The 20,466-nt window shown below is 51.9% G+C and overlaps 12 protein-coding genes across 12 annotated transcripts; 6 read left to right on the plus strand and 6 right to left on the minus strand.

Moving 5' to 3' along the window:
* Positions 1 to 93: 93 nt before the first annotated feature.
* Positions 94 to 318, minus strand: TrAtP1_004438 (uncharacterized protein; the record flags this gene model as incomplete). The annotated part of the gene is made up of 1 exon (XM_066112299.1): positions 94 to 318. The coding sequence occupies one exon, from the start codon at positions 316 to 318 to the stop codon at positions 94 to 96; it is 225 nt and encodes a 74-aa protein (XP_065968382.1).
* A 97-nt stretch (positions 319 to 415) lies between these two features.
* Positions 416 to 1,393, minus strand: TrAtP1_004439 (uncharacterized protein; the record flags this gene model as incomplete). Its single annotated transcript, XM_014083960.2, has 3 exons — positions 416 to 770; positions 850 to 1,018; positions 1,099 to 1,393. The coding sequence occupies 3 exons, from the start codon at positions 1,391 to 1,393 to the stop codon at positions 416 to 418; spliced, it is 819 nt and encodes a 272-aa protein (XP_013939435.2).
* Positions 1,394 to 2,734: 1,341 nt separating this feature from the next.
* On the minus strand, positions 2,735 to 3,808 carry TrAtP1_004440 (uncharacterized protein; the record flags this gene model as incomplete). The annotated part of the gene is made up of 1 exon (XM_014083962.2): positions 2,735 to 3,808. One exon carries the CDS (start codon positions 3,806 to 3,808, stop codon positions 2,735 to 2,737), a length of 1,074 nt encoding a protein of 357 aa, XP_013939437.2.
* Positions 3,809 to 4,297: 489 nt separating this feature from the next.
* Positions 4,298 to 4,876, minus strand: TrAtP1_004441 (uncharacterized protein; the record flags this gene model as incomplete). The annotated part of the gene is made up of 3 exons (XM_066112300.1): positions 4,298 to 4,410; positions 4,532 to 4,549; positions 4,630 to 4,876. 3 exons carry the CDS (start codon positions 4,874 to 4,876, stop codon positions 4,298 to 4,300), a joined length of 378 nt encoding a protein of 125 aa, XP_065968383.1.
* A 1,505-nt stretch (positions 4,877 to 6,381) lies between these two features.
* TrAtP1_004442 (uncharacterized protein) lies at positions 6,382 to 7,364 on the plus strand. The gene is made up of 3 exons (XM_066112301.1): positions 6,382 to 6,701; positions 6,783 to 7,015; positions 7,097 to 7,364. The coding sequence occupies exons 1-3, from the start codon at positions 6,456 to 6,458 to the stop codon at positions 7,239 to 7,241; spliced, it is 624 nt and encodes a 207-aa protein (XP_065968384.1). The 5' UTR covers positions 6,382 to 6,455; the 3' UTR covers positions 7,242 to 7,364.
* Positions 7,365 to 7,510: 146 nt separating this feature from the next.
* On the plus strand, positions 7,511 to 8,099 carry TrAtP1_004443 (uncharacterized protein). Its single transcript, XM_066112302.1, has 2 exons — positions 7,511 to 7,986; positions 8,076 to 8,099. The coding sequence occupies exon 1, from the start codon at positions 7,584 to 7,586 to the stop codon at positions 7,884 to 7,886; it is 303 nt and encodes a 100-aa protein (XP_065968385.1). The 5' UTR covers positions 7,511 to 7,583; the 3' UTR covers positions 7,887 to 7,986; positions 8,076 to 8,099.
* Positions 8,100 to 8,104: 5 nt separating this feature from the next.
* On the plus strand, positions 8,105 to 9,077 carry TrAtP1_004444 (uncharacterized protein; the record flags this gene model as incomplete). Its single annotated transcript, XM_014083963.1, has 2 exons — positions 8,105 to 8,186; positions 8,329 to 9,077. The coding sequence occupies 2 exons, from the start codon at positions 8,105 to 8,107 to the stop codon at positions 9,075 to 9,077; spliced, it is 831 nt and encodes a 276-aa protein (XP_013939438.1).
* Positions 9,078 to 9,480: 403 nt separating this feature from the next.
* Positions 9,481 to 10,351, minus strand: TrAtP1_004445 (40S ribosomal protein uS19; the record flags this gene model as incomplete). The annotated part of the gene is made up of 4 exons (XM_014083964.2): positions 9,481 to 9,550; positions 9,630 to 9,926; positions 10,057 to 10,133; positions 10,334 to 10,351. The coding sequence occupies 4 exons, from the start codon at positions 10,349 to 10,351 to the stop codon at positions 9,481 to 9,483; spliced, it is 462 nt and encodes a 153-aa protein (XP_013939439.1).
* Positions 10,352 to 12,536: 2,185 nt separating this feature from the next.
* On the plus strand, positions 12,537 to 13,673 carry TrAtP1_004446 (uncharacterized protein; the record flags this gene model as incomplete). The annotated part of the gene is made up of 2 exons (XM_014083965.2): positions 12,537 to 12,979; positions 13,034 to 13,673. 2 exons carry the CDS (start codon positions 12,537 to 12,539, stop codon positions 13,671 to 13,673), a joined length of 1,083 nt encoding a protein of 360 aa, XP_013939440.2.
* A 1,158-nt stretch (positions 13,674 to 14,831) lies between these two features.
* TrAtP1_004447 (uncharacterized protein) lies at positions 14,832 to 17,246 on the plus strand. The gene is made up of 5 exons (XM_014083966.2): positions 14,832 to 15,066; positions 15,235 to 15,293; positions 15,368 to 15,678; positions 15,755 to 16,258; positions 16,318 to 17,246. Exons 1-5 carry the CDS (start codon positions 15,055 to 15,057, stop codon positions 16,788 to 16,790), a joined length of 1,359 nt encoding a protein of 452 aa, XP_013939441.1. The 5' UTR covers positions 14,832 to 15,054; the 3' UTR covers positions 16,791 to 17,246.
* Positions 17,247 to 18,044: 798 nt separating this feature from the next.
* Positions 18,045 to 19,908, minus strand: TrAtP1_004448 (uncharacterized protein; the record flags this gene model as incomplete). The annotated part of the gene is made up of 4 exons (XM_014083967.2): positions 18,045 to 18,524; positions 18,604 to 19,686; positions 19,767 to 19,833; positions 19,898 to 19,908. 4 exons carry the CDS (start codon positions 19,906 to 19,908, stop codon positions 18,045 to 18,047), a joined length of 1,641 nt encoding a protein of 546 aa, XP_013939442.1.
* Positions 19,909 to 20,084: 176 nt separating this feature from the next.
* Positions 20,085 to 20,450, plus strand: TrAtP1_004449 (uncharacterized protein; the record flags this gene model as incomplete). Its single annotated transcript, XM_066112303.1, has 1 exon — positions 20,085 to 20,450. The coding sequence occupies one exon, from the start codon at positions 20,085 to 20,087 to the stop codon at positions 20,448 to 20,450; it is 366 nt and encodes a 121-aa protein (XP_065968386.1).
* Between the last annotated feature and the right edge of the window lie 16 nt (positions 20,451 to 20,466).

Below are 20,466 nucleotides of genomic sequence, written 5' to 3' on the forward strand. Positions count from 1 at the left end.
TGTCTTTGGCTTGCAGTTTCTATCCATAAACAAGAGAAAACGAAATCAGCCGCTCCTTTATCATGCACATCCCATGAATCATATACCATTCATCTAATGACCACCACCCAGCTCTGCCCTGTTCGTCTCTGCCCCAAGGGGACTCGTCGTGGGCAGCTCGGTTGCAACCGCCTCGCCCTCCTTGAAAACACCCGGAGAAGGAGTCGTATGCACCGGAGATGTGCTCGCCGTCTGCGCCGGGTAATTGTAATTATACTGCTGCTGCTGAGGAGGATACTGTCCCTGAAACTGCTGCGGGTAGTAGCCTTGCTGCTGCATTGGCACCGGTGCATAGCCAGCCGGTACACCCGAGGGATAGACAGCTCCGCCGGCAGCATTGTTCTGTCCTTGTGGAGGCTGACCGGCAGCAGGGGCGTTATTTCGAGGATTGCGGTGGCGGTAGAGAAGAAAAGCGACCAGGCCAACGAGGCCAAGCGCCGCAACACCTCCGACTGTGCCTCCCGCAATGGCGCCCACGGGGGGTGCTGCTTTTGCCGCCGTTGGAATCAGGAGCGGCTGAAGGACTCGAGGACTCGGTCGATGCGGTTGTAGCTACCGTGGTCGTGGGGCCGAAGCTGTGCGTTGCCAACCAGCCTGGGTCGACAGTCAGGAGCGTGCCCTTGCCAGCCGTGGAGGAGCATCCGAAAGCGGTGTACAGCTCAACGGACTTGTCGGACGAGGCGGACGTGGAAATGACCCAAGTGTAACAAGCCGGCTCCGTTGCAGTGCCGCTAGAGAGGGGGAGAAGCAGGAGAGCGTAAGCGAATATTCAATTCCCGTAGACAAAATCGCAAGAGATGGGAAGCTCACCAGCAGAGAGTGTGGAAATCGGACGGGAGGTTGCAGGCACCGGTTTTTGAGGCCTGGTAGTCGATACACGTCGTCTTAATCAGACTGCAGGCGCTGTTTGGCTGACAGCACCCGACGAAGCCTCCTTCAGGCGTGCAAGTGTATCCAGAAGAGATGCAGGTAATAGAGTCTAGCTGAAAGTCAGTCTCACCAACTCCCCCCATCATGAAAACTTGCACGAAAAGCAGATTTGCGTAAACCATGACTTACTGCCATCGCTGCCAGGCACAAATCCACACGTCTCCGGCCCCAGGGTAAAACCATCCGCTCGCGGCACCACCATCCTGCCGAACAAGGGCTTGGGTGGCTGCGTCGGCTTCGGAGACCATCCCAAGGCAACCTGCTGTTCAATCTCGCTGCCCGAGGTGACGGTTTCTTTGGCGGGCGAGGCCCATGATTGCTGGAGGCCTGATTTGGGGACTGGCTGGTTATCGTTGGCGGCGGTGGCGGTGGAAATGACGGCCCCGAGGGCGAGGACGAGCGCCGTCGCCGTGTTGTGACGCATGGATACGGTAGAGATGTGCGTGTAAGTCGGGCTTTCTGCAGGCGGCTGTAGCGAATGCGGTGCCAATGAATTTCAAAAGAGGATGCTTGTATGTCTCTTTTCCACCGTCTTATATCATAGCCGTAGACTTGGACAGGGTCAAGTAAGAAGGCGGCAGCGTCCACACAAGAGGCCTGGCATGAAGCGAGCGGGCTCAACCAACTCGGCTCTATAAACAGACACTGAAAGAGAGTGAAGAGAAGGGAGAAGAAAAGGAAGCAGAAGAAATCTCTCCTCCCGCTCCCTCTCCCAATGCAAGCCAGCTGAGCTCCAGCTCCACCTACACAAACAACAACAACACAGCCCAATCAATGCCTCCTCACAGACAAGAGCAGCAGACCAAGGCCAGCGGCCATCAGACCCCGTCCAGCTACATGCTCCTAGCGATCTAGTCCCTTCAGCCCCCATCCGAGTGCAGTCTAGGCCGCCGGGAAATGGAGGCAAAGCGCAACTATGCTTAAATGCCCCTAGTCGGGTTGTTCAGCCCCGGGAATTGGGCGGGTCTCATTCGCCGTGGTGGATCCGGTGATGCGAACGAGCTGAAACGTTTGGGAGGCTGCGGCGGCAGTCAAGCAAAGAGAGAAATGTTGTAGGCACTTGTTCCGATGCTTCATTATTGGTTGTACATGAAGGCGTCGAATTGCACCCACGTTTTGATGGATACAAGTATGAGCTGGAGCTACTACTAGCGCCCAGGTAAGTACCTACGCGCCCCAGGGGTGTTTCTGGACAGAGCTTCTACAAGGGACTACCTCTGCCAAGTCCTCTGTAAGCCTTTAAAAGGCACTCAAAGATTTCCCGAGGCTTTCAGACGAGTTCAATTATCTCTTATAGAACCTTTTGTCCAGAAACACCCCTGGGGTGCGAGGTAGGTAGTAGGTAGATAGGTACCTAGCTACTAAAATTAGTTCTAAGTTTTGAACTTTTGGAGTCATCTTGGACCTTCTTGCGCATTATTGCCATCAGCGGTGCTGCAGAGCCATAAGATTTACCTGATTATGATTAGGATGCTGATGCTGATATCTAGTACCAAGATGTTTTTTTCGTCGCGGATGATATCAAGGGAAACGATAAGCTGAAGCACGACGCCGACTGGAACAGGGTAGGGCGATAGACGGAGGTTTCAAGGCTCGGGTACCTAATTGTACATGGATTCCAGTCTTTACTTCTTCAAGATTATTTATTAAGCAAGTGATATTTGTGGGAGCAACTTCTTTAATTGGTGTGATAAATTTTAGTATACAAGAGATTATGCGAACAGTGCTCCAAGGGTTTAAAACAGCTCCCAAAAGTCCCAGACCGTTACTCAATCCGAAGTGGCAGGTTCCTGTAAAGGCCGCGTCTAAGCATTCCAAACTTTACGTCATCCTCCTCCCTAATCACACCCTTCCGAAGCAAGAAATCCAGCATCACGAGTCCACAGTTGGGCTTCCACTCTGCATTCTTCAAGTCACGCTTCACCTCCTCCACGGGCTTCAGTACAAACCCATCAATCGACTCTGGCTCCTCTGGGTACGGGACAAACCCAGGGCTGACTTCGAGGTCATAGGTGTATCGGATACCAGGCTCAATGTGGCCCTCCTCACTGCCGGCAATGTGGTCTTTCTGATCATAGAATGAAATCAGAGACCCGCCAGCGGCTCTGCCGACATAGATACCCCTCCAAGTAACCATTTTCGTGTGAATGTCAACAGCAAGCCCTGCCTCTTCCATAGCTTCACGTTGCAGCGTCACCAGAGGGTCCATGTTGTCTTCCGGATCCATCGCTCCAGCAACAAGCTGGTCAAGCTTTCCGGCATATGTGACATTTTGAGAGCGTCGCGAAACCCACACATAGATGCCGCCTCCTCTTATGGTGAACATGTTCATGTGAACTCCCGTCGTAACGATACCAAAGATTCCTCTAGCAGCCGAGGGGATGACCAAGCCGGCCAATTCGGCATCAAGACCACGAATGGGATGGAAATCTGAGCTCTTCTTGAGCCACTTCTTCAAACAGCCATTGAGATTGTTGGCATTCTTTTCGCACAACTTTATAAATTCGCGGCGGCATATGTTGACAACGTCGTCGCCTGACTCGATAGCAGGGTCCAGATGAATCTTGCGCCTAGACTTGGAGACTTTGAAGCTCGTATTGTCCCACTTCATCTCGGCAACGTGTTGAGGCAGCATGTATCCAACAGGAGTTGAGTTGTCTAGAATGACAAACTCCCACATTGCTGTACCTTGCCTCTCTTCAAATTTGTTACATCGACGGATAACATCATACAGAGAGCCCATGTTGTTTGAATTGGCGGTGGTTATTGTCCACGTATGGATTGTGGGACCTTCTGAAAGTATTGTTGAGGATGTTCGAGGGCTGGAAAAGGATGCCATTCTGGACTAGTTTCCCGCTGAAGGCGGAGCCCTCTGATATATGCAAAGCTGGACAGTGATGAACGAGGCCTATGGTCTGAAATCACTTGATCACAGAGTGAACAGTGCTAGATGTAGACAACATGAGCTTGTAACCGAATCGACGAGATGAAAAGAGCTGAATAGAATAGAAGACGCAAGGCAATATTGACAAGGCCACCCAGTCAAACACTCAACAGACAAACAGAATCTGTGGCATGAGACTGAGCATCCACTTGTGTTCTATTGGTAAAAGAGGTCAAGGGATAAGACGGCGCTGGGATAGACTGCTCAGGACGCAAGCACGTGTATACTAATTCACCACGACCGAGGATGGAGACCTGAATATATGTGACACATTCCTGGTGATTAGGGAGCCTCGACCCGGCTGTGTGTTACCAATGCAGGAACAATTTAGCAAGCATGCTTCCGACAAAGGGAGGCCACGGCAAGGTGCAGTGGTCAACAGCACTACACGTTTTTCTTGACATGATACGCCTTGTCGACGGCCTGGGATTGGTACAAGTTTCTGCCTGGCGTGCCGTCGGGCTCTGCAGCCGCCCAAGCATCTCTGAAGGTGACATCTGTCAAAGTGCAGTAGCCTTGATTTGAAGACTGCAGTGAAGCTATATCAAAGCCTCAGCTGCCTCTCTCATCCACGCCTATATCCGCATTCATACAGCCATCTCATAGGCCGTGCCATACCGTGCCCGGAGAGCTCCACTGTGGGTAGCAAACGAAGACGAGTATGCAGTTAGCCATTGGCCGCAGACTCGAGTCAGAGACAAGCTGAGATGACATACGCGGATAGGCAGAGACAGGAGCAGCAATGCCCAAGGCGGCTTTATCATCAGCAACCCGACAACATGGTCTGCTATTCAACGGTTTGCGCCCTCGCAACGCCGTGTAACCACGACATGAATGATGAGACACTCCCTTGTCCACGAGCCCGGGACGCGCTCTCGCTGCTCGCACGAGGCACTGGAGTCGTCCTGTTGGTTGAGCTGTCACATCGAGCAGCAGTAGCGCGGCAGACGGCGGTGCTAGCATCCCGTAGTCTTGAAGCAAGCGAGCCAAAGCCAGCATGCGGATTCGAAAATCTCGTAGACAACAAGCCACCGTGCAGGGAAAGCTGCATGTTACCCCAGCAAAGGGCGCCACCGGTCAAATGAACCTAACGCATGTCGTCCGTAGCAGCCTATGGCATCGTCTGGGACGCTCACCGAGGTGGAACTCTTCCGGGTCCATCCCCCACACTCATCACTTCTTGCAGCGTGTTGTATGCATGTGCCTGCACAAGGGGCATCTCGCAGCTTCTCTGGATGCTCTCGGGGAGCAAGTTTCGCTGGCATCAAGTCGCCGAGGCTAGTTGAGGCACCTTTGACGTTGATTATTCGGGCCCCCTTTCTTCCTTTTAGCAGTAGATCATCCGCCATTAGCGAGCAGTATTGGCCAGAGGTGGCGAGGCAATGCGGATATACTTGCGAGCGAGGTCGGATCATGGCTGGACTCGACGTCTGCAAATGTGGCTGCAAGATTCGCTTTCATTTTGTGCTAGCTTTTGGGGTGGTTGTGCAAGTTTGAGAGAAGGTTGGGGATTTTCTTGGGCCTCATGCAAGGCAAGCAGGTGCATGTACCTGAAAAGCACTTGATCTGGCTTGGGCTTCACTTGTTTGTGCGCTGAAATTCCAAGTGAGGCTACACAGCTACTGCCTGAGGCATGCTCAAGTGCCTTCTGGGATATGCCGGTATCTTGCCGATTCTCCGTAGAGCAGCAATGGGTCGTTGTGACGTTGGCGAGCACTTGGAGCATCCGTATTTGGCCCCACGACAGGGGTTTGAATGAGTGCTGTATGCACTGTCAGGTTTCTTACGCAGCTAGCGTCATGGCCGAGATAAAAGCAAAGAAAGAAGCCGTAATACTGCAATGCTAGTACTTGGATGTCGGATATTTGCATGGATGGCTAGAGAACTTCAAGGTAGGGAGAAGAGGATTCCGACATCAGCTGAGGCTCGTGCTGCTTGGTAGCGGCAGTAGCAATACTCCATCCATGGCGCCGAGATATGAATAATGCTTGGTAACCAAATGTATAAACGCTCAGTCGTCGTGCTTATCATCTTCAAGCATAACAAATCGTCATTCTGCTGTCCACCCAACTGCTTCAATCAGGTAGCAATCGCAGTTCGGGCAACGTCCACGTCGCGTCTCTGGCCCAATGACGATGCAGCCCATGGACCGGTCTGCGTCTTGGTCCGACACCAGACTCTAATGCTTGGGCGAGGCCTTTATGCGGTCACACTGCAGCCTCACGCATATAGCCAGGGAGCCCTGGTTGCCAGCTCGTCATATGATTTTGAGCCCAACAAAGTGTGATGAACGAAAAGGCAGCAGGAAATGAGCCCACAAAGGCTGCAAGAGGATCAATTGGCGGCCCGAAATAAAGCGTAGAGTAGCACAACGAGAGGAGACGTCAACAATGGCGTGATTTAAAGCTGAATAGCGTTTAAAAGCTGTAAAATGCCTAATTAGAGGCTGTTACACAGCTTTGGGTAGACGAAAGGGAGTGAGTCGGAGCTGGAGCTGGAGCTCTAGAATGGAAGACATCCATGCTGTAGTAACAGCCTCGCCATGATTGGCCCAGCCCGATTATGTCATCGGCAACCCACCATCCGGCGACGACTTCACTCGCTTCAATCTCCATGCCCGCATCAGCCTTGCGACGACCACCTCCAATTGACCTCCAGCGCCGCCACAATGTTCGCCGCACGACAGAGGGCAGTTTGCGCCGCCCGCCAGCTGCAGCGGACATGCCGAACCTACGCCTCCGAGGCCCACGGCCACCACTCGTCTGCGCCCGTTAGCGAGTCCTTCGGGGTACGACCAAACAGCCCATAACTCGCTCTTTCGACGCCCGGAAATTAGATTGCTGCAAATGCTGACTGGAGGCTGCTATAGAAAGGATCCGTGCTTACACTCGGCGCGTTGCTGGGCACCATTCTCGTCTTCCAGTTCCGCCCTCAGGAGAGCGAGACCTGGAACGGCGTGCTCGCAAAGTACCGATCAAAGGCCGAGGACTGGGAGGCCATCAACTCTCTGCACACAAAGGCCGCGGAGCAGGCTGGCTACGACAGAAATCTGTTTGAGAACGCATCAACCAAGCGCGCATTTGTCGATGTCGCATACCCCGAGTACGTGAATTTGTCATTGTCATTTTTTTTTAAACGCTGCGCTGGTGACCAATAGCTAATGTTACGAACCACGATACACAGGGCCTTCACATCCCATGCTCAGCGAAACATCCAGGCCGGTCACCTCCCCAACATTGACCACGTCGTAGAGCATTACCGACAACAGCACTTGAAGGTGGAAGAGAAGAAGGCGACCAAGCTGGCCGCTGCAAAGAAGGATGAGTAAGGGGGGCAGCGCTGAGTTATATCCGATTTATAGAATAAAAAAAAAATCTGCAATCCTTGGGCCAGTTTGATGCGTCGCAGTGAAATTGCTCATCGTTTCTCATGAATACAATATAGTAGGGCCTGCTAAAGCCGCATTGTGTCTGCTGAATCAGAAAGACGATATGTTGTCTCAAATTCTACCGCACTTATGTAACTTGCATATCACACTTCGCAAACTGTAAGATACGGTATCTACCTACTCTTTCATAAACCGTTTGCAATAATACGCTTGTCCCTTAAACTTGCCAGGCATCAGTATTTCGGCTCAGAAAGCCCCCGAGAATGAGACAATCTCGTCCAAATGTCTTTCCGCAATGCACCTCCCAATCACATCCCAGCCACGACCAACTCACTTCATCGTGTCAAGACAGAAAGAGCGCTCGGCAGCGGCAAGCACGGTAGACTCAACAATGTCGCGGATAACTCGGCAGCCTTTCCCTCGCCTAAACAACTTTTGTTATTTTCTCTTCTTCTCTTCCACTACTACCGGATTCTCTTGACCAACGCTCTTTTTGGACTACTTTTTTTTCTCAGTCATCTTTCCACTCGTTACCACCACGACTTCAACATTACTGGCACGGTATTGTTTCTTTCCTACAACTAATTCATCTAGCGATCAAAACGCCAGATTCATCATCAAACCGGGCTCAACGGCGGTTGTGCAACACTCGTCCTCGAAACCATAGACACAGATTGAATCCAGCGTGAGGCAGTCTCCTTCTATCAAAAGGGCTCTGAGACATATGAAATTGAAAATGTAGGGCTAATATATAGTGTTTCTACTTGGTCTTAGAGGAGAATTGTGGTCAACATCTGCCCGCCATGCGTCACTCCAGCCCAACCCGTCTCAGCTCCCTTGGCGAAATTGAACCAGCGGAACCACAGAGAAAAAGTGGTGAGAACGGTAAGCAACCGCAATCACTTTCTTTCCACGTCCCTTCCCAGTTACAAAGCCTTTTTCCCTCTCTTCTCACTCTTTGATGCGAATACAATGGCAACTCCCGTTTCCACGGTCGAGTCCGTTAATGTGTGTGTTTACATCCTAGGCCATGAAGGGGACTCTTCCAAGTCTCCTGAGACGCCGACAATCGTCCTGGTGAACTCTCCAAGCGGGAGACCAGAGTCAAATACGCTCAAAACTACTACGTCGGCTCCAGCTCCAGTGCAAGGGCACGCGCGTTTTCCTTCTCGCCACGACGCCGACAAAATTCAGGGTGTCAGCATCAAGGACACGTTTAAACGGCGCCGCTGCGGCGTTTTTGCGAATAGGTACTTTGAAAAGGGTGAAAATATCATCGTTGAGCGTCCCGTATTCTCGTGCAGCCGTCAGCTTACGGCAAAAGGGGGGGACAAATGGCCAATTGCAGAAGAATGGTGCAAGCAGCCAGAGGCGATCCAACTGAAACTTCAGAAACGTTTTCGCAAGCTGCGGTCGGTACCAATAGGCAAGAAGAAGCTCGGGTGGTATTGGAGAGAGAAGATCAAGAGATTCTTTTTGGAATACGCATTCGTGAATCCCCAGAAGACAGAAGCGCACATCTATCCCGTGGGATCCCACATGAACCACGCATGCACATCCTGCGCCAACGCCGAGCAATGGACGGAATCTGGACCCCCGGACCGCATTCTTGTCAGGCTTGTCAAGCCCGTGCGAGCAAACGAGGAAGTCCTCATAAACTACAATAACCAGGTAGGAGCTTCGTTGGGTTGCGCCAAATGCGGTCCGCATGGCCTGAGGGGCCGGCTCGGAGATATTCGTAGAAGCATTTCTCGGCTGATTTCTCGACCTGTCTAAAACGAACAAAAAATGAAGTCCCTATTTTTCGTGGGGAGGCATGCAACGAATGCAGTCGGAATTTCAATTCTAAAGCGTCAGATTGCTGATCGACGGCTCGTTCGCAAGATAGTGGGTTTCGGGATCAGCGACAATTTGGAATCTGGAAGACGTGGGTAGGAGCATCACGTAAGCAGTGGAAAGGCGCATCATGCTTGTAGCGAAGCGGGAAATGGTTTTTATGTATCAACAGCGCCTAATGGCTGGCTGTTTGATGAAAGCGAAGACAATCCTTCTTATTGTACTATCATAGAATTCATTGTCATCAACAACTTCAGTAGCGGCTTTCCTCCGTCTACTAAAACCAGTCCTTTTTCGCCCGAAAACGTCCGTGAATGCAGAAACCACCCAAGACCACAACCTCTTATTTGAGGGGAATGAAACGAGAAGAGTGAGTGGCACCGATACCAGGTCGGCCGTGCTTGACAGGCTTGCTGTTGAGGGGGTCAGTAAGAGTCCATCTACCAATCGAGGAGAGTTTCTCCCCGCAAAAAGAAATCCAGTAAAACGTACTATGAGATAGAGAATTCACCCAGGTAGTGGCCAACCATCTCAGGCTTGATCTCGACCTGGTTGAACTCCTTGCCGGAGTAGATACCAATGACGCTTCCAATCATCTCGGGGACGACAATCATGTCTCGGAGGTGAGTCTTGACAAGGTCGGGCTTCTCGTTGGGCTTGGCCTCCTGCTTGGCCTTTCGGAGCTTCTTGATGAGGCCCATGGGGCGGCGCTTCAGACCGCGGTTGATCCTTCTGCGGGCACGGGCGTGGACGACATCTCGGAGCTGGTCAGAGGAGAGGTCGAGGAGGCTGTGTCGGGGAAACATTAAGTCAGCGCCATTGTTCGTCTTGAATATTGATGAAGAATGTATTTCTTCTCGCTTCCAAATGGTGGCGGATCTGGGTTCGTCATTGCACAGGGTGGAACAAAGCAACGTACTTGTCAAGGTCGATTCCTCGGTAAGAGAACTTGCGGAACGCTCTTCTCTTCTTGAGCTCGGCGGCCTCCTCGGCGTTCTGTATCAAGATCAATTTCGTCAGCGCTTCGACATTTCCCTTGGGGAAAAAAAAAAGTCCTCCCCCCCCCCTCATCCTATCGCAGCGGCAGCAGCATCATCGACGTCCATAAAATCTCTGCCCATTCTCCTCCTCTTCTTCGGATGCCCTGCCCTGCCATAAGACGGAAGTGGAACGTGTGAGGCAAAATAAAAACGTACGTATTCAGAATCAGCCATGATCGCGGTTGGTGTGTTGATTCAAGGAATTCGCTTATCGACGCGCAAGTATCGACGAGCGAATGTAGTAGCCGTGATGCGGATTGCAAAGAGGGCGGGCGGGACTGCCACTACTAATTTTCGGCCGTAGGGTTCATGCCCTTTTGTCTGGAGTCAGGTGACTTTGGCGACCCGAAAAAAGTTTTGGTGCGTTTTGGAATATCTTGTGGCGGTGCAGAATGATTCGTGGCTTGACGCTTGTGGCTTGCTGCTTGTGGCTTTGGCTTGATGCCCGGACAAATTCCGGACCAAGGAGTTTAGAATTCGGTCCGCCGTGGTTTAGTATGTACGTACCTCTGCTCCGTGTCGCGGAGCCGACGCACCGCGGAGGTCCCCCAAAGTTTCGTCGTACAGCTTCGTATGGGATCTCGCCTCGTTTCCGTGTCACTTTGGGACGGTGCTTCAAGATTGTGTGGAATATTCAGCTTGGCAAATTGGATGCCTTTATTCACATATTCTGCCGTTCTGGGAAGCTGTTGGCGAAGCAGTGTTACGACGGTTGCGCAATCTGTGAGGCTCGAGGCTCAAGGCCAAGACTTGCGTGTTCACATTGGTCACATCAGCTCGTGATATATGCGACGCGATGCGTAGCTTGGCGGCAGCTGTACGTGTGGTTCATGGGTTCATGGTAAAGTTCATGGTAAGGCGTGGAAGCAGCATATGGTCCAGGATACTGTACCCGAGCGGAGAGAAAATGCCTATTGAATAAGAGGATATTGATGGGAGAATGGGAGAATGGGTGGGTCTTTCAGACAACGCCAAGAAAGCATCCACGGATCCAGGTCACGGACCTCGCTCGGCCAGAGCTAGGACTCTTTGCTGGACATGTTTGTGCTTGTAGATCCAATCGCTATTCACATGGCCAGCGCTAATCGTGGGCTATTAGTCCGCCAAGAGGCTTTGCCCTCATCCTCCAGCAGCCCAAGGGCGGCCCCCCGGCTGATTCACATCGCTTGATATGCCCTCCCTCGGCAAGTTTCCATGTGCCCTCACCACTCTCCCATTGCACCACGGCCCCATGTCCGCTAGACGACCGCTTCGAATTAAGCTATCCGGCTTGTGCTGCAGCTCCTTTCGCCGCTTCTTTGCCTTTGCCCTTTGCAGCTCCACCCGAGACCCGTTGCGGGTGTTTCTAATCCATCCGGCCTTCATTTCTCATCCACAGCTAACTGCCGCCTTTTGGCTTGGCATGGATACTATCAATACGACACTGAGCGCGCAGCTGACAGCACGCCGCGCTCTCGTCTCTTTCTTGGGAATTCTCTTCTTTTTCTGGGCCGCCCGCGGGTGACTAACACTCTGGGCGGCCGGTTCCAGACTCTGCCGAGAAAACTGCCAGATGAGGCCCTTTATTTGCTGGTGGCCCAACCCGAGCCTGTGCTTGGGCCAATTCTCCCCAAAGTAAGCAACGCCGCCGAGACCTGCACCGCTGGATTGTAGGCTTGGCAAAGTCTCGGCACCAGTTTCGCCAACGCCATCCATTACAAAGGCGATCTAGTTTGCCTTTCAGAACAATGTTTTCCCCCCCATACATAACCCGGGGCTGGGAAGACTGCGTTGACGACTGCTGGTGCAACCTCCGTTCCTCTATCCTCTCATCGCTGGTGATGGAGTCTTGCAAGCCTCACGCCGAGCGCTCCATGCACAGCTGAGACGACTGGGCTTTTTATTTTGCTTCACATCACAGGGGGGGAGCGCATAATTGGAGCTGCCTCGTTTCTTGGCGGGGGTTCGCTCACTCACGATCAGAAAAAAAAACCCTTTCGCGTCTGCGGCTGCCCTTTGGACTTTTTCGATTTATAGAAAAGCCTCCCGGAAGACAAACCCCCTGTAGATTGCACAGCCTTCGCCAGCTTGCCGTCTGTACGTCTCGTCCTGCTGGTGCATTAACGCGCCACTCTGCTTTGAGAACTGGGTCAGCCTGGGATTCGAGGCCGGCTGGTAATTGAGATCAAGTTATACGAGGTTTTCCTCCAGACGCAGACACAGGGCCCCAAATATCGACGTCTACCCCCGTAGTCATCAATCTAATCGACGGAGCGAGCTGTCAGTTTTCCACCATCAATACACGTCTGCTTGTCGATCACAGCACCATCTCGTATATCTACTCTATTTGGTGGAGGCTGTTAGTGTCTCGGAGGGCACCATGTCTCTCACATTGTCAGCGCCGGCCACGTCCTCGACCACCTCGATAAGCCCGGGCTCTTTATCGACTCTTCCACCAACAACAATACCCTCTACGTTTACCACCAGTACGACTGATGGCGGCCCTTCCATCACAGCCGGGCCCTTCCCCCCTATGACAACGCATTGGAGTCGACCTTTGAGCTGCACATGGACATATGTTGTCGACACCGACCTACCGCCCGGCGTTTCAGATCCCATTGCCTATCTGGATTTGGAACCTCTTCCAGGGGCTTCGACTCTCTCTTGCTATCCAGACGGCATGTTCTTCGATGGACGCACTGGAGTGTTTAGCCCAGCGACCTGCCCCTATGGATGGACCACTGTCTCCGTCTCCGTCAACACCGAGCGGATGAAGACCGAGGACGAGGACGACGTAACCACAACGGCTCTATGTTGTTCATCGTATGTTGAGAAAAGATGTAACTGTGTAGTTTCTTTTGCGCTGACCATTGACAGCGAATACTCCTGGGCGGGCGGGCACTGCAAACGTCAGGTTCCTACGGTTCTGGCTGTACCCATCATATATAACCGTACTGCAGCCACATACCAAGTCTTGACCAATTCAACAACTACCTTGTATAGTGCTACTATCGCCGTAAATACCATCCGCGCGCTCTTCAGAGAGCAAGACAAGCCACTCCTCGGGTTAACAGACGATGATGATATCGACGATCATAAGGATGACGACCAGGGGCTGTCATTAAGTGCCAAGATAGGCATTGGAGTTGGCGTGGCACTCGGCGGTTTGCTCGCCATTGGAGCGGCTATTTTCATCTTCATGTGGAGGCGAGAGCGAAGGAAAAAAGACTCCACAGGTCGAACGTCGCACGAGCTCAGGGCCGTGCAGAGAGCACAAGGGCGAATGTACTCCCGCTCACACACACAGGTTCGTGCACGAGATTCCGAACCTCCGCCCGCCTACGCCTCCGAGTCCGAAACCAACAACGCCGCTGATACCGATAGTGGCAGTACTGCAGTGATCCGGGGCGGTGAGATTCAAGTTCTAATAGCCCAAAAGGCTGCTATCCAACGACGCATTGAAGAGCTGGAGAGGGTCTCAGGGGAAGAGAGTCGAGATGGACCCCACGAGAGATGAGGTGTTGGATTTAATTTTTATGTTTCTTGGAATCTTGTTTTAATCCCCTTTAATGCTTTTTTTAGACAGGATTTGTTTAATGATACCATCAATGTTAAGGGGACGGAGCAAACAAGCCAATTAGTTGACTCCATGTTGACCAGATTGGTGACACTTTGTGGTGATAGATTGAACAGCACCAAAACAGCTCAGATACTTGGACATGGATGGGCTAGCTTACTCGTGAATACAGATAGATTACTTGTACCAGGTCAAATAAAATAATTGGAGATATAAAAAGGAGACAAAAAAGATACGAGATTTGGGTGCTGATATGATGTGAACCTAGCTTGTACCTCTAATAGGCAGCACAATACCGACCCCTGACCATGCCCATCTCGCACTAATCACGCCTGGACTTGGAATGATGGTTGCGGATAGGGCGAAATGTGTTGCTCAGCACTCTATTGCGAACCTAGCACACCGCAGATAGGGACCAGAGATGGGTGATCTGACTAAGGCATGCAAGCTTGAACAGGATTGTCGTAGGCAGCGATGATCGTTCCGTCCAGCCGGGACCGCGAGCCTTGCCGAGATCCTGCTTCCAGAACGGCTTACCGTTTCGTCTTGCCACTGTGACTTGTTCACTTACTAATACCGCATTTGTCTGGCTGCCTCCAAGTTTCTCGACCCGGCCATCCAAGCCCGATACATACCAGTCCTATCAGAGGCATGATGAAGGGCTCTCGTCAGGCTCAACGGGCCGCTGTGGATAGCGTCGGAAACCAACGACCCACCCCCCGAATCGTTGGAATTGTAAAGTATCCGCGCCGTTTTATGTAGTTACCTAGAACCAGGCAGTCGCAAAAAGCGTCTTGAGAATGTAGGTGCCTACAATTTCAGGTCATGGATCGGCCAGCAATTCCAGGTTCCAACTATTCGCGATTGCACAGATTGTAAGCGAGTCTCATCTCAGCGCGCCGCCACTCTGCTCTGTCAACGGATCAAGGGGATTCGCTAAAGCTCACAGCAGCCCAGCATTCTATCCCAGCAGTTCCGAGCTTCTCCAAATGCGCTATTTTAGCGCCTTGCAACTTTGTTGTGGGCTGTCGCCAAAAAAAGGAAACAGGCTGGACTTGTTCCATCAGCGCCAGACGGTTGGGCATGCAGGTACCTCTATGTTGTCAATCATTCCCCGCCAAGGAAAAAAAATCCCTATCCCACTTGATATAAAAACTCCACCGAGGGAACCATCGCCGGATCTCTCTGCTCAAGGCTGGACTACCTCTCGACCTGCCTTTGACGCTGTATATTCCTGATATACTCTGCGCATATTCTACAAGATCTCTTTACAAACTTACATCTTCTAGACGCGTCATTTAAACCTTTTTTTTTTTTAACAATGAGGGGTGAAGTAAGTTTTCTTCTTTTCCGCCGCGCATATCGCTCTTCTTCAGTGCTATGATATCATCCCACTTCTGCGAAATGCGCTCGCGATGCGACATGATCAGCAGCCAACTTTCTACGCCCAGCCACGCCATACGCGCGTGTTTTTACAGCCATCGCTAACTCGAGCTTTCAGATTTTGCACCTTCATGTTGGCCAAGCCGGTGTCCAGCTCGGCAACGCAGCGTGGGAACTGTACGTGAGCCCCTCCATATATACGGGATTTATAAGCGCTCGGAGCGTGATGCTGATATTCTCTCGTCGCGTAGCTACTGTCTTGAGCACGGCTTCAGCCTTGACGGCCATGTAGATCCCAACCGCAGCGAAGACGCAGACTACGGCTCGCCCGACACCTTCTTCACCGAGACCAGCGGCGGCAAGCACGTGCCTCGCTCAATATTCGTCGACCTAGATCCCTCTCCCATCGATGAGATTCGAACGGGCGAGTATCGCCAGCTGTTCCACCCTGAGCAGCTGATTAGCGGAAAGGAGGATGCGGCCAACAACTATGCCCGCGGTCACTATACCGTGGGCAAGGAGATGATTGATACTGTCATGGACAGGATCCGTCGCGTTACTGGTGAGTGCTGTTTGGAGCGTGGTGGTTTGATGACCACACGTTGCTCGATCTGAGAAGCTAATGAGCCATGCTGCAGACAACTGCCACTCGCTCCAAGGTTTCCTCGTTTTCCACTCGTTTGGAGGCGGTACTGGATCTGGCTTTGGCGCGCTCATGCTGGAGCGTCTTGCTACCGACTATGGCAAGAAGACCAAGCTCGAGTTCACCGTCTACCCTTCTCCTCGTACTTCCACCGCCGTTGTCGAGCCCTACAATGCAGTCTTGTCGACTCATAGCACCATCGAGCACTCCGACTGCACCTTTTTAGTGGATAACGAGGCTGTCTATGAAGTCTGCCGAAGAAACCTCGACATTGCCCGCCCTTCTCTCAACCACCTCAACAACCTGATTGCCCAGGTGGTCAGCTCGGTTACTTCGTCCTTGCGATTTGACGGTGCCCTCAACGTCGACTTGAATGAGTTCCAGACCAACCTGGTTCCTTTCCCGCGCATTCACTACCCTCTGGTCAGCTATGCTCCTGTCGTTTCTGCCAAGAAGAGCTCCCACGAGAGCTTCAAAATCCAGGAGCTCACTCTCCAGTGTAAGATGTCCACCCCCCCAAGGTTTTCTGTTGAAAAGCGAATTGACACTCTTGTCCAGGTTTCGAGCCTCAAAACCAAATGGTTGTGTGCAACCCCCAGAATGGCAAGTACATGGCCGTTGCTCTGCTCTACCGCGGTGACGTCGTGACTCGTGATACCAACGCTGCTGTCGCTGTAATCAAGCAAAAGTCCACTTTCCACATGGTCGACTGGTGCCCTACCGGATTCAAGGTCGGAATCACGTACCAGAGACCAACCGCTGTTCCCATTGCTGCCCAAGAGGGCGGTCTCGCCGCTGTTGACCGCTCCGTGTCTATGCTCTCCAACACCACCGCCATCGCCGAGGCCTGGTCGCGACTTGACCTCAAGTTCGACCTGATGCATAACAAACGCGCGTTTGTGCACTGGTACGTGGGCGAGGGTATGGAAGAGGGCGAGTTCTCCGAGGCTCGAGAGGATCTTGCCGCTCTTGAGAGGGACTACGAAGAAGTCGCCTCTGACTCTATCGAACCTGATAACATGGAGTACTAGAGCGGTCTCTTATGAGCTGACAGGGGACAATCAACCTTTTTGCGCCATTTATGAAAAATTGAAAAGATTGCTTACTGTTTTAATGGAACACTCTGCGTTTGAGATTTTTTTGAAGGGAAAAAAAAAAACGATTTGATGTATCGGAGTCGGATTAGATGAGACGGTTTGCTATATCCTCTCTTTCTATTTCTTTCCTTTCTTTTTTTTTTTTCTCGTCTTATTTGCCAGTTGTCTTTTTTTGTTTTGTTTTAATCACTAAATTGTACACATTTGGGAGCAAGCAAAGCGAAAACAAACTTGATACCTATATCCCCCCCTCATCCCCCCCGAATCTTTTCTTTCCTTGTATATAGTATTTAGTCTTTTTTATTATTGCGGCCTCTGGGGAATAACTACACGCGTAGGTGGTCAGGTAGTTGGCACTTTTTAAGAAAATGAATAAACGGAGATGGAGGCAAAACTTTAGAATCTTAATCTTTCATTTTACGTATGTGCATGGTTTTCAGTCATTATGCACGGCGTGCTGACCGACAGCTAGATGATTCTGCTGTTATTGGACGGAATGCTTTTTGCTGATACGCCTCTGTGACGTGGCATTGGAATACCTGTTTGGCAGAGTGGCAATGGAGTACAGCTTGTATCAAAACTATGACAACAAACTTGTACCACCAAGCACGCATTTCTCAAATAGAAGAAACATTATAAAAAAGAGTGAGTATTTGACAAAAGCAAAAATTAAATTAAGCTCTCTTCAAGCTCTTCACAACCTTCACATTTAACGACGACATCACACTCTTTGGCTGTTGTGGGATAGGGGTACCCTGTAGTGCTTCTATTTTTTGCCTGTTCCAAACGCCTATAATCAATTTCTATCCTCCTGCAGTAGCGGTAAAATACACGATCCTCTCTAACAAATAGCATCGAGGCTAAATAAAACCTGTCTGTGCTCTAGGTACTTATACAGTGAACGAAGAGGGGAAAACCAAAATTAAATCGTTCCATGTACATTGACGCTCTTCCCCCCCTCCCCATAAAGCCCGGCGTCCGCTGCCCTCTCACATGATGAGGTAAGCACAGGTCGCCTTTTTCCCACAGACTACCTACAACCCGTGCTATAGCCTCTTACAAGCTAAAAGGTGCTTCAGAAGCAGGGAAAATCAACTCACACCCGGCTGACGTTCCAAGGCAAGGATTCGAACCCCCATTTTCCTTTTGTCTTATTACTGCCTTTTTTCCCTAGCCTCACCGCAATGCTCATTTCTTGTGCTGCCACGCCGCGGCCCTTCTGGCGCCTCGGTGCTGGGGCCGTGCTGACTTGCCCTTTTTATTTTTCTTACCCAACTTCAGGTCCTTTGGCAGGCCATCCTTCTGCGAGGCTCTCCGCCCCTCAAAAATTATACGCTCCGGAGTCTTGATTTCACCACCAGCCCCAACGTCCTTTGCAGCGGACGAAAACGGCCTCTTCCTGCCGCCAAATCGCTGCTTTGCAGCCGCAGACCGGCCCAGGAGCTTACGAGTTCGCCCAGCGGCGGCCTGTTCCTCTGGCGTTGCCTTGGGCTTGTATTTTGTGCTGCGGCTAGCGCCGTCGGCGTTGTCTGCCTTGGACCTGGCCCGCTCTGCAGCCAGAGCCGTCTTGCGCGGATCCTTTGCTCTTGTTACACGGAGGGCTCGAGGAAGCATTGGGGGGAATTTTTTCTTGTCAAGCAAAAGAGCAGCCTCAACATCATTGGCGTCCTGCAATGGCTGGTTAGCAAAACAAGACCCAAAAAATGTTTGAAATGGACATTCCGGCATCTGCCGATCAGGGACTTACATAGAACTGCACGTAGGCGAAACCCTTGCCTACTCTGGTCTTTGAGTCTCGTATAACACGGACATTCTCGACCTTTCCTTTGGTACCAAAGGTGCGCCACAGGCCTTCTTCAATGTCCGAAGGCACCTTGTTGCGCTTCTTCTCGACTGTATCTCCGTCGGCTTGCCTGTTCAAGACGGTCTCGTCGTCGACAAAGCCAAGGTTTCCAACAAAGACGCAGCTGCGATGATTCATCGGGCTAGGATGTGCGACGCTATCTACTCTGATGTGGCGGCCCAGGATTTCAGTTCCGTTGAGCTCGGCAACCACTTTCCGAGCAGCCGCAGGATCTGAAAACACTGCGTACGCATTTGTGGATTTTGTGGTGGCGTCCATCAGGGCCTTGGTGATGTAGGCTGCGCGCTTGGGCATGGAGCCAGCTGAAAAGGCCACAGAGCGGAAACGCAGAGACTCAATCTTTTGTGGCGGTGATGCATCCTTGTCCAGGACAGACGCAAGATGCTTCATGAGTTCCTTCTTTGCTGACTTGGATGAGATGGCTTCCGTGGCGACATTGCCCAGAAAGACGGTTCGAGTGGCCTTTTCCGTTTCGGATTGCTTGCTCTCTTGTGTGAGAGATTCGTGCACGGGAACAGCATCTTCTTCTTCTTCTTCGCTGGCTCCCTCCTTGGCATCTTCGCCCTCTCCTTTCTGGCGCTTGCCGGATGGCTCTGATTCGTCATCATCCGCAAGTTTGGCTAGGTACTTTTCTTCTAGATCATCGTTGTCTTGCTTTCTCTTGCGCTTTCTTTCCCGCTTCGTCTTGCCGTCCTGAATGTTGTCGTTGGCCTGCTCTGCTGCATCCACCGACATGGAATCTTCGTCCTTGGCATCGTCGTCTTCGCCATCTTTTTCCTCTGCAACATCGTCGTCTGCGTCCTCTTCCTCTTCGTCATCATAATCAAGCTCTTCGCTGATTTCAGAAAGCACTTCGTCGTCACCACTGTCATTGCCACCCTCTTCATTTGTTTTCTCGGCGCTTGAGCTTTTCGGCTTTGGCGGTGCTCCAACTCGAGGTTTTGATGGAGCCTTTACTGGTCCAGCCTTGAAAGGTATGTCAGCTCTTGGCCCTGTTTCGAAATTTTCTTTATCGCAACTAAAACAGAGATCGGCGAGATACTTACGCTGGATGCGAATAGTGCACTGAGCGTGGGGTCAATGGCCTTGGAGGCCGCGGCCAACGCACTTTTTCTGGGAGAAAAAAAAAAGAATATTAGCCAGACATGTCGATATTCCCAATTGCAGAAGATCTTACGATTTTGCCATAATTCCTTGTTGGTGGCTCGAGATGGCAGCTTTCGGCTGGCGCTTCAACAAGGTTGCGACGGGCGCACTGGAAGCGACAAAAAAGTTCAGAGCAGCTCTAAAAATTTCGGGTCCCGCCGCCGGACTTACAGCGGAACAATGCGTCATTGGCCTCGCTGGCCCCAAGTCCCGGAAAAATGATTGCGTTTCTGCCACCGCCTGCCGCTTTTGCGCCAGAGGTACTGCGGCACTTCTGCCACTGTACCGTAGCGCTCCAAACACCTAGGCCCAGTGGCCGAGTGCGCGAGGCGGCCGACCTTGTCTTCTCTACTCCCCTCCCCAGCCGATTCTCTCCACACTGCCACGACCTTGCCCAGGCTTCACCAGGCCAATACAGACGCTGCAGACGCTGCTGGAGCTCCAGCTTGGCCAGCGACATTTTACCACGCCGACTGTCGCTCTCAAAACCCCCTCGCCGTCGCCGTCTCAGCACGGCGCCGCCCGCTCAAACTCTTCGCCAGACCTGTGGTGGCCGCGCCGGCCCTGACCAGGTTGTCGACTGACGGAGCTGAAGCCGCC

Source organism: Trichoderma atroviride, chromosome 2, assembly GCF_020647795.1.
Source record: "Trichoderma atroviride chromosome 2, complete sequence".
Lineage (NCBI taxonomy): Eukaryota > Fungi > Ascomycota > Sordariomycetes > Hypocreales > Hypocreaceae > Trichoderma > Trichoderma atroviride.

Coding starts and splice junctions, on each gene's coding strand:
- TrAtP1_004442 (XM_066112301.1), top strand. CDS start 6,456: ATGATTGGCCCAGCCCGATTATGTCATCGGCAACCCACCATCCGGCGA. Junction 6,702..6,782: donor CCGTTAGCGAGTCCTTCGGG/GTACGACCAAAC, acceptor AGGCTGCTATAG/AAAGGATCCGTGCTTACACT. Junction 7,016..7,096: donor GTCGATGTCGCATACCCCGA/GTACGTGAATTT, acceptor CACGATACACAG/GGCCTTCACATCCCATGCTC.
- TrAtP1_004443 (XM_066112302.1), top strand. CDS start 7,584: ATGTCTTTCCGCAATGCACCTCCCAATCACATCCCAGCCACGACCAAC.
- TrAtP1_004447 (XM_014083966.2), top strand. Junction 15,294..15,367: donor GGCAACGCAGCGTGGGAACT/GTACGTGAGCCC, acceptor CTCGTCGCGTAG/CTACTGTCTTGAGCACGGCT. Junction 15,679..15,754: donor CAGGATCCGTCGCGTTACTG/GTGAGTGCTGTT, acceptor GCCATGCTGCAG/ACAACTGCCACTCGCTCCAA.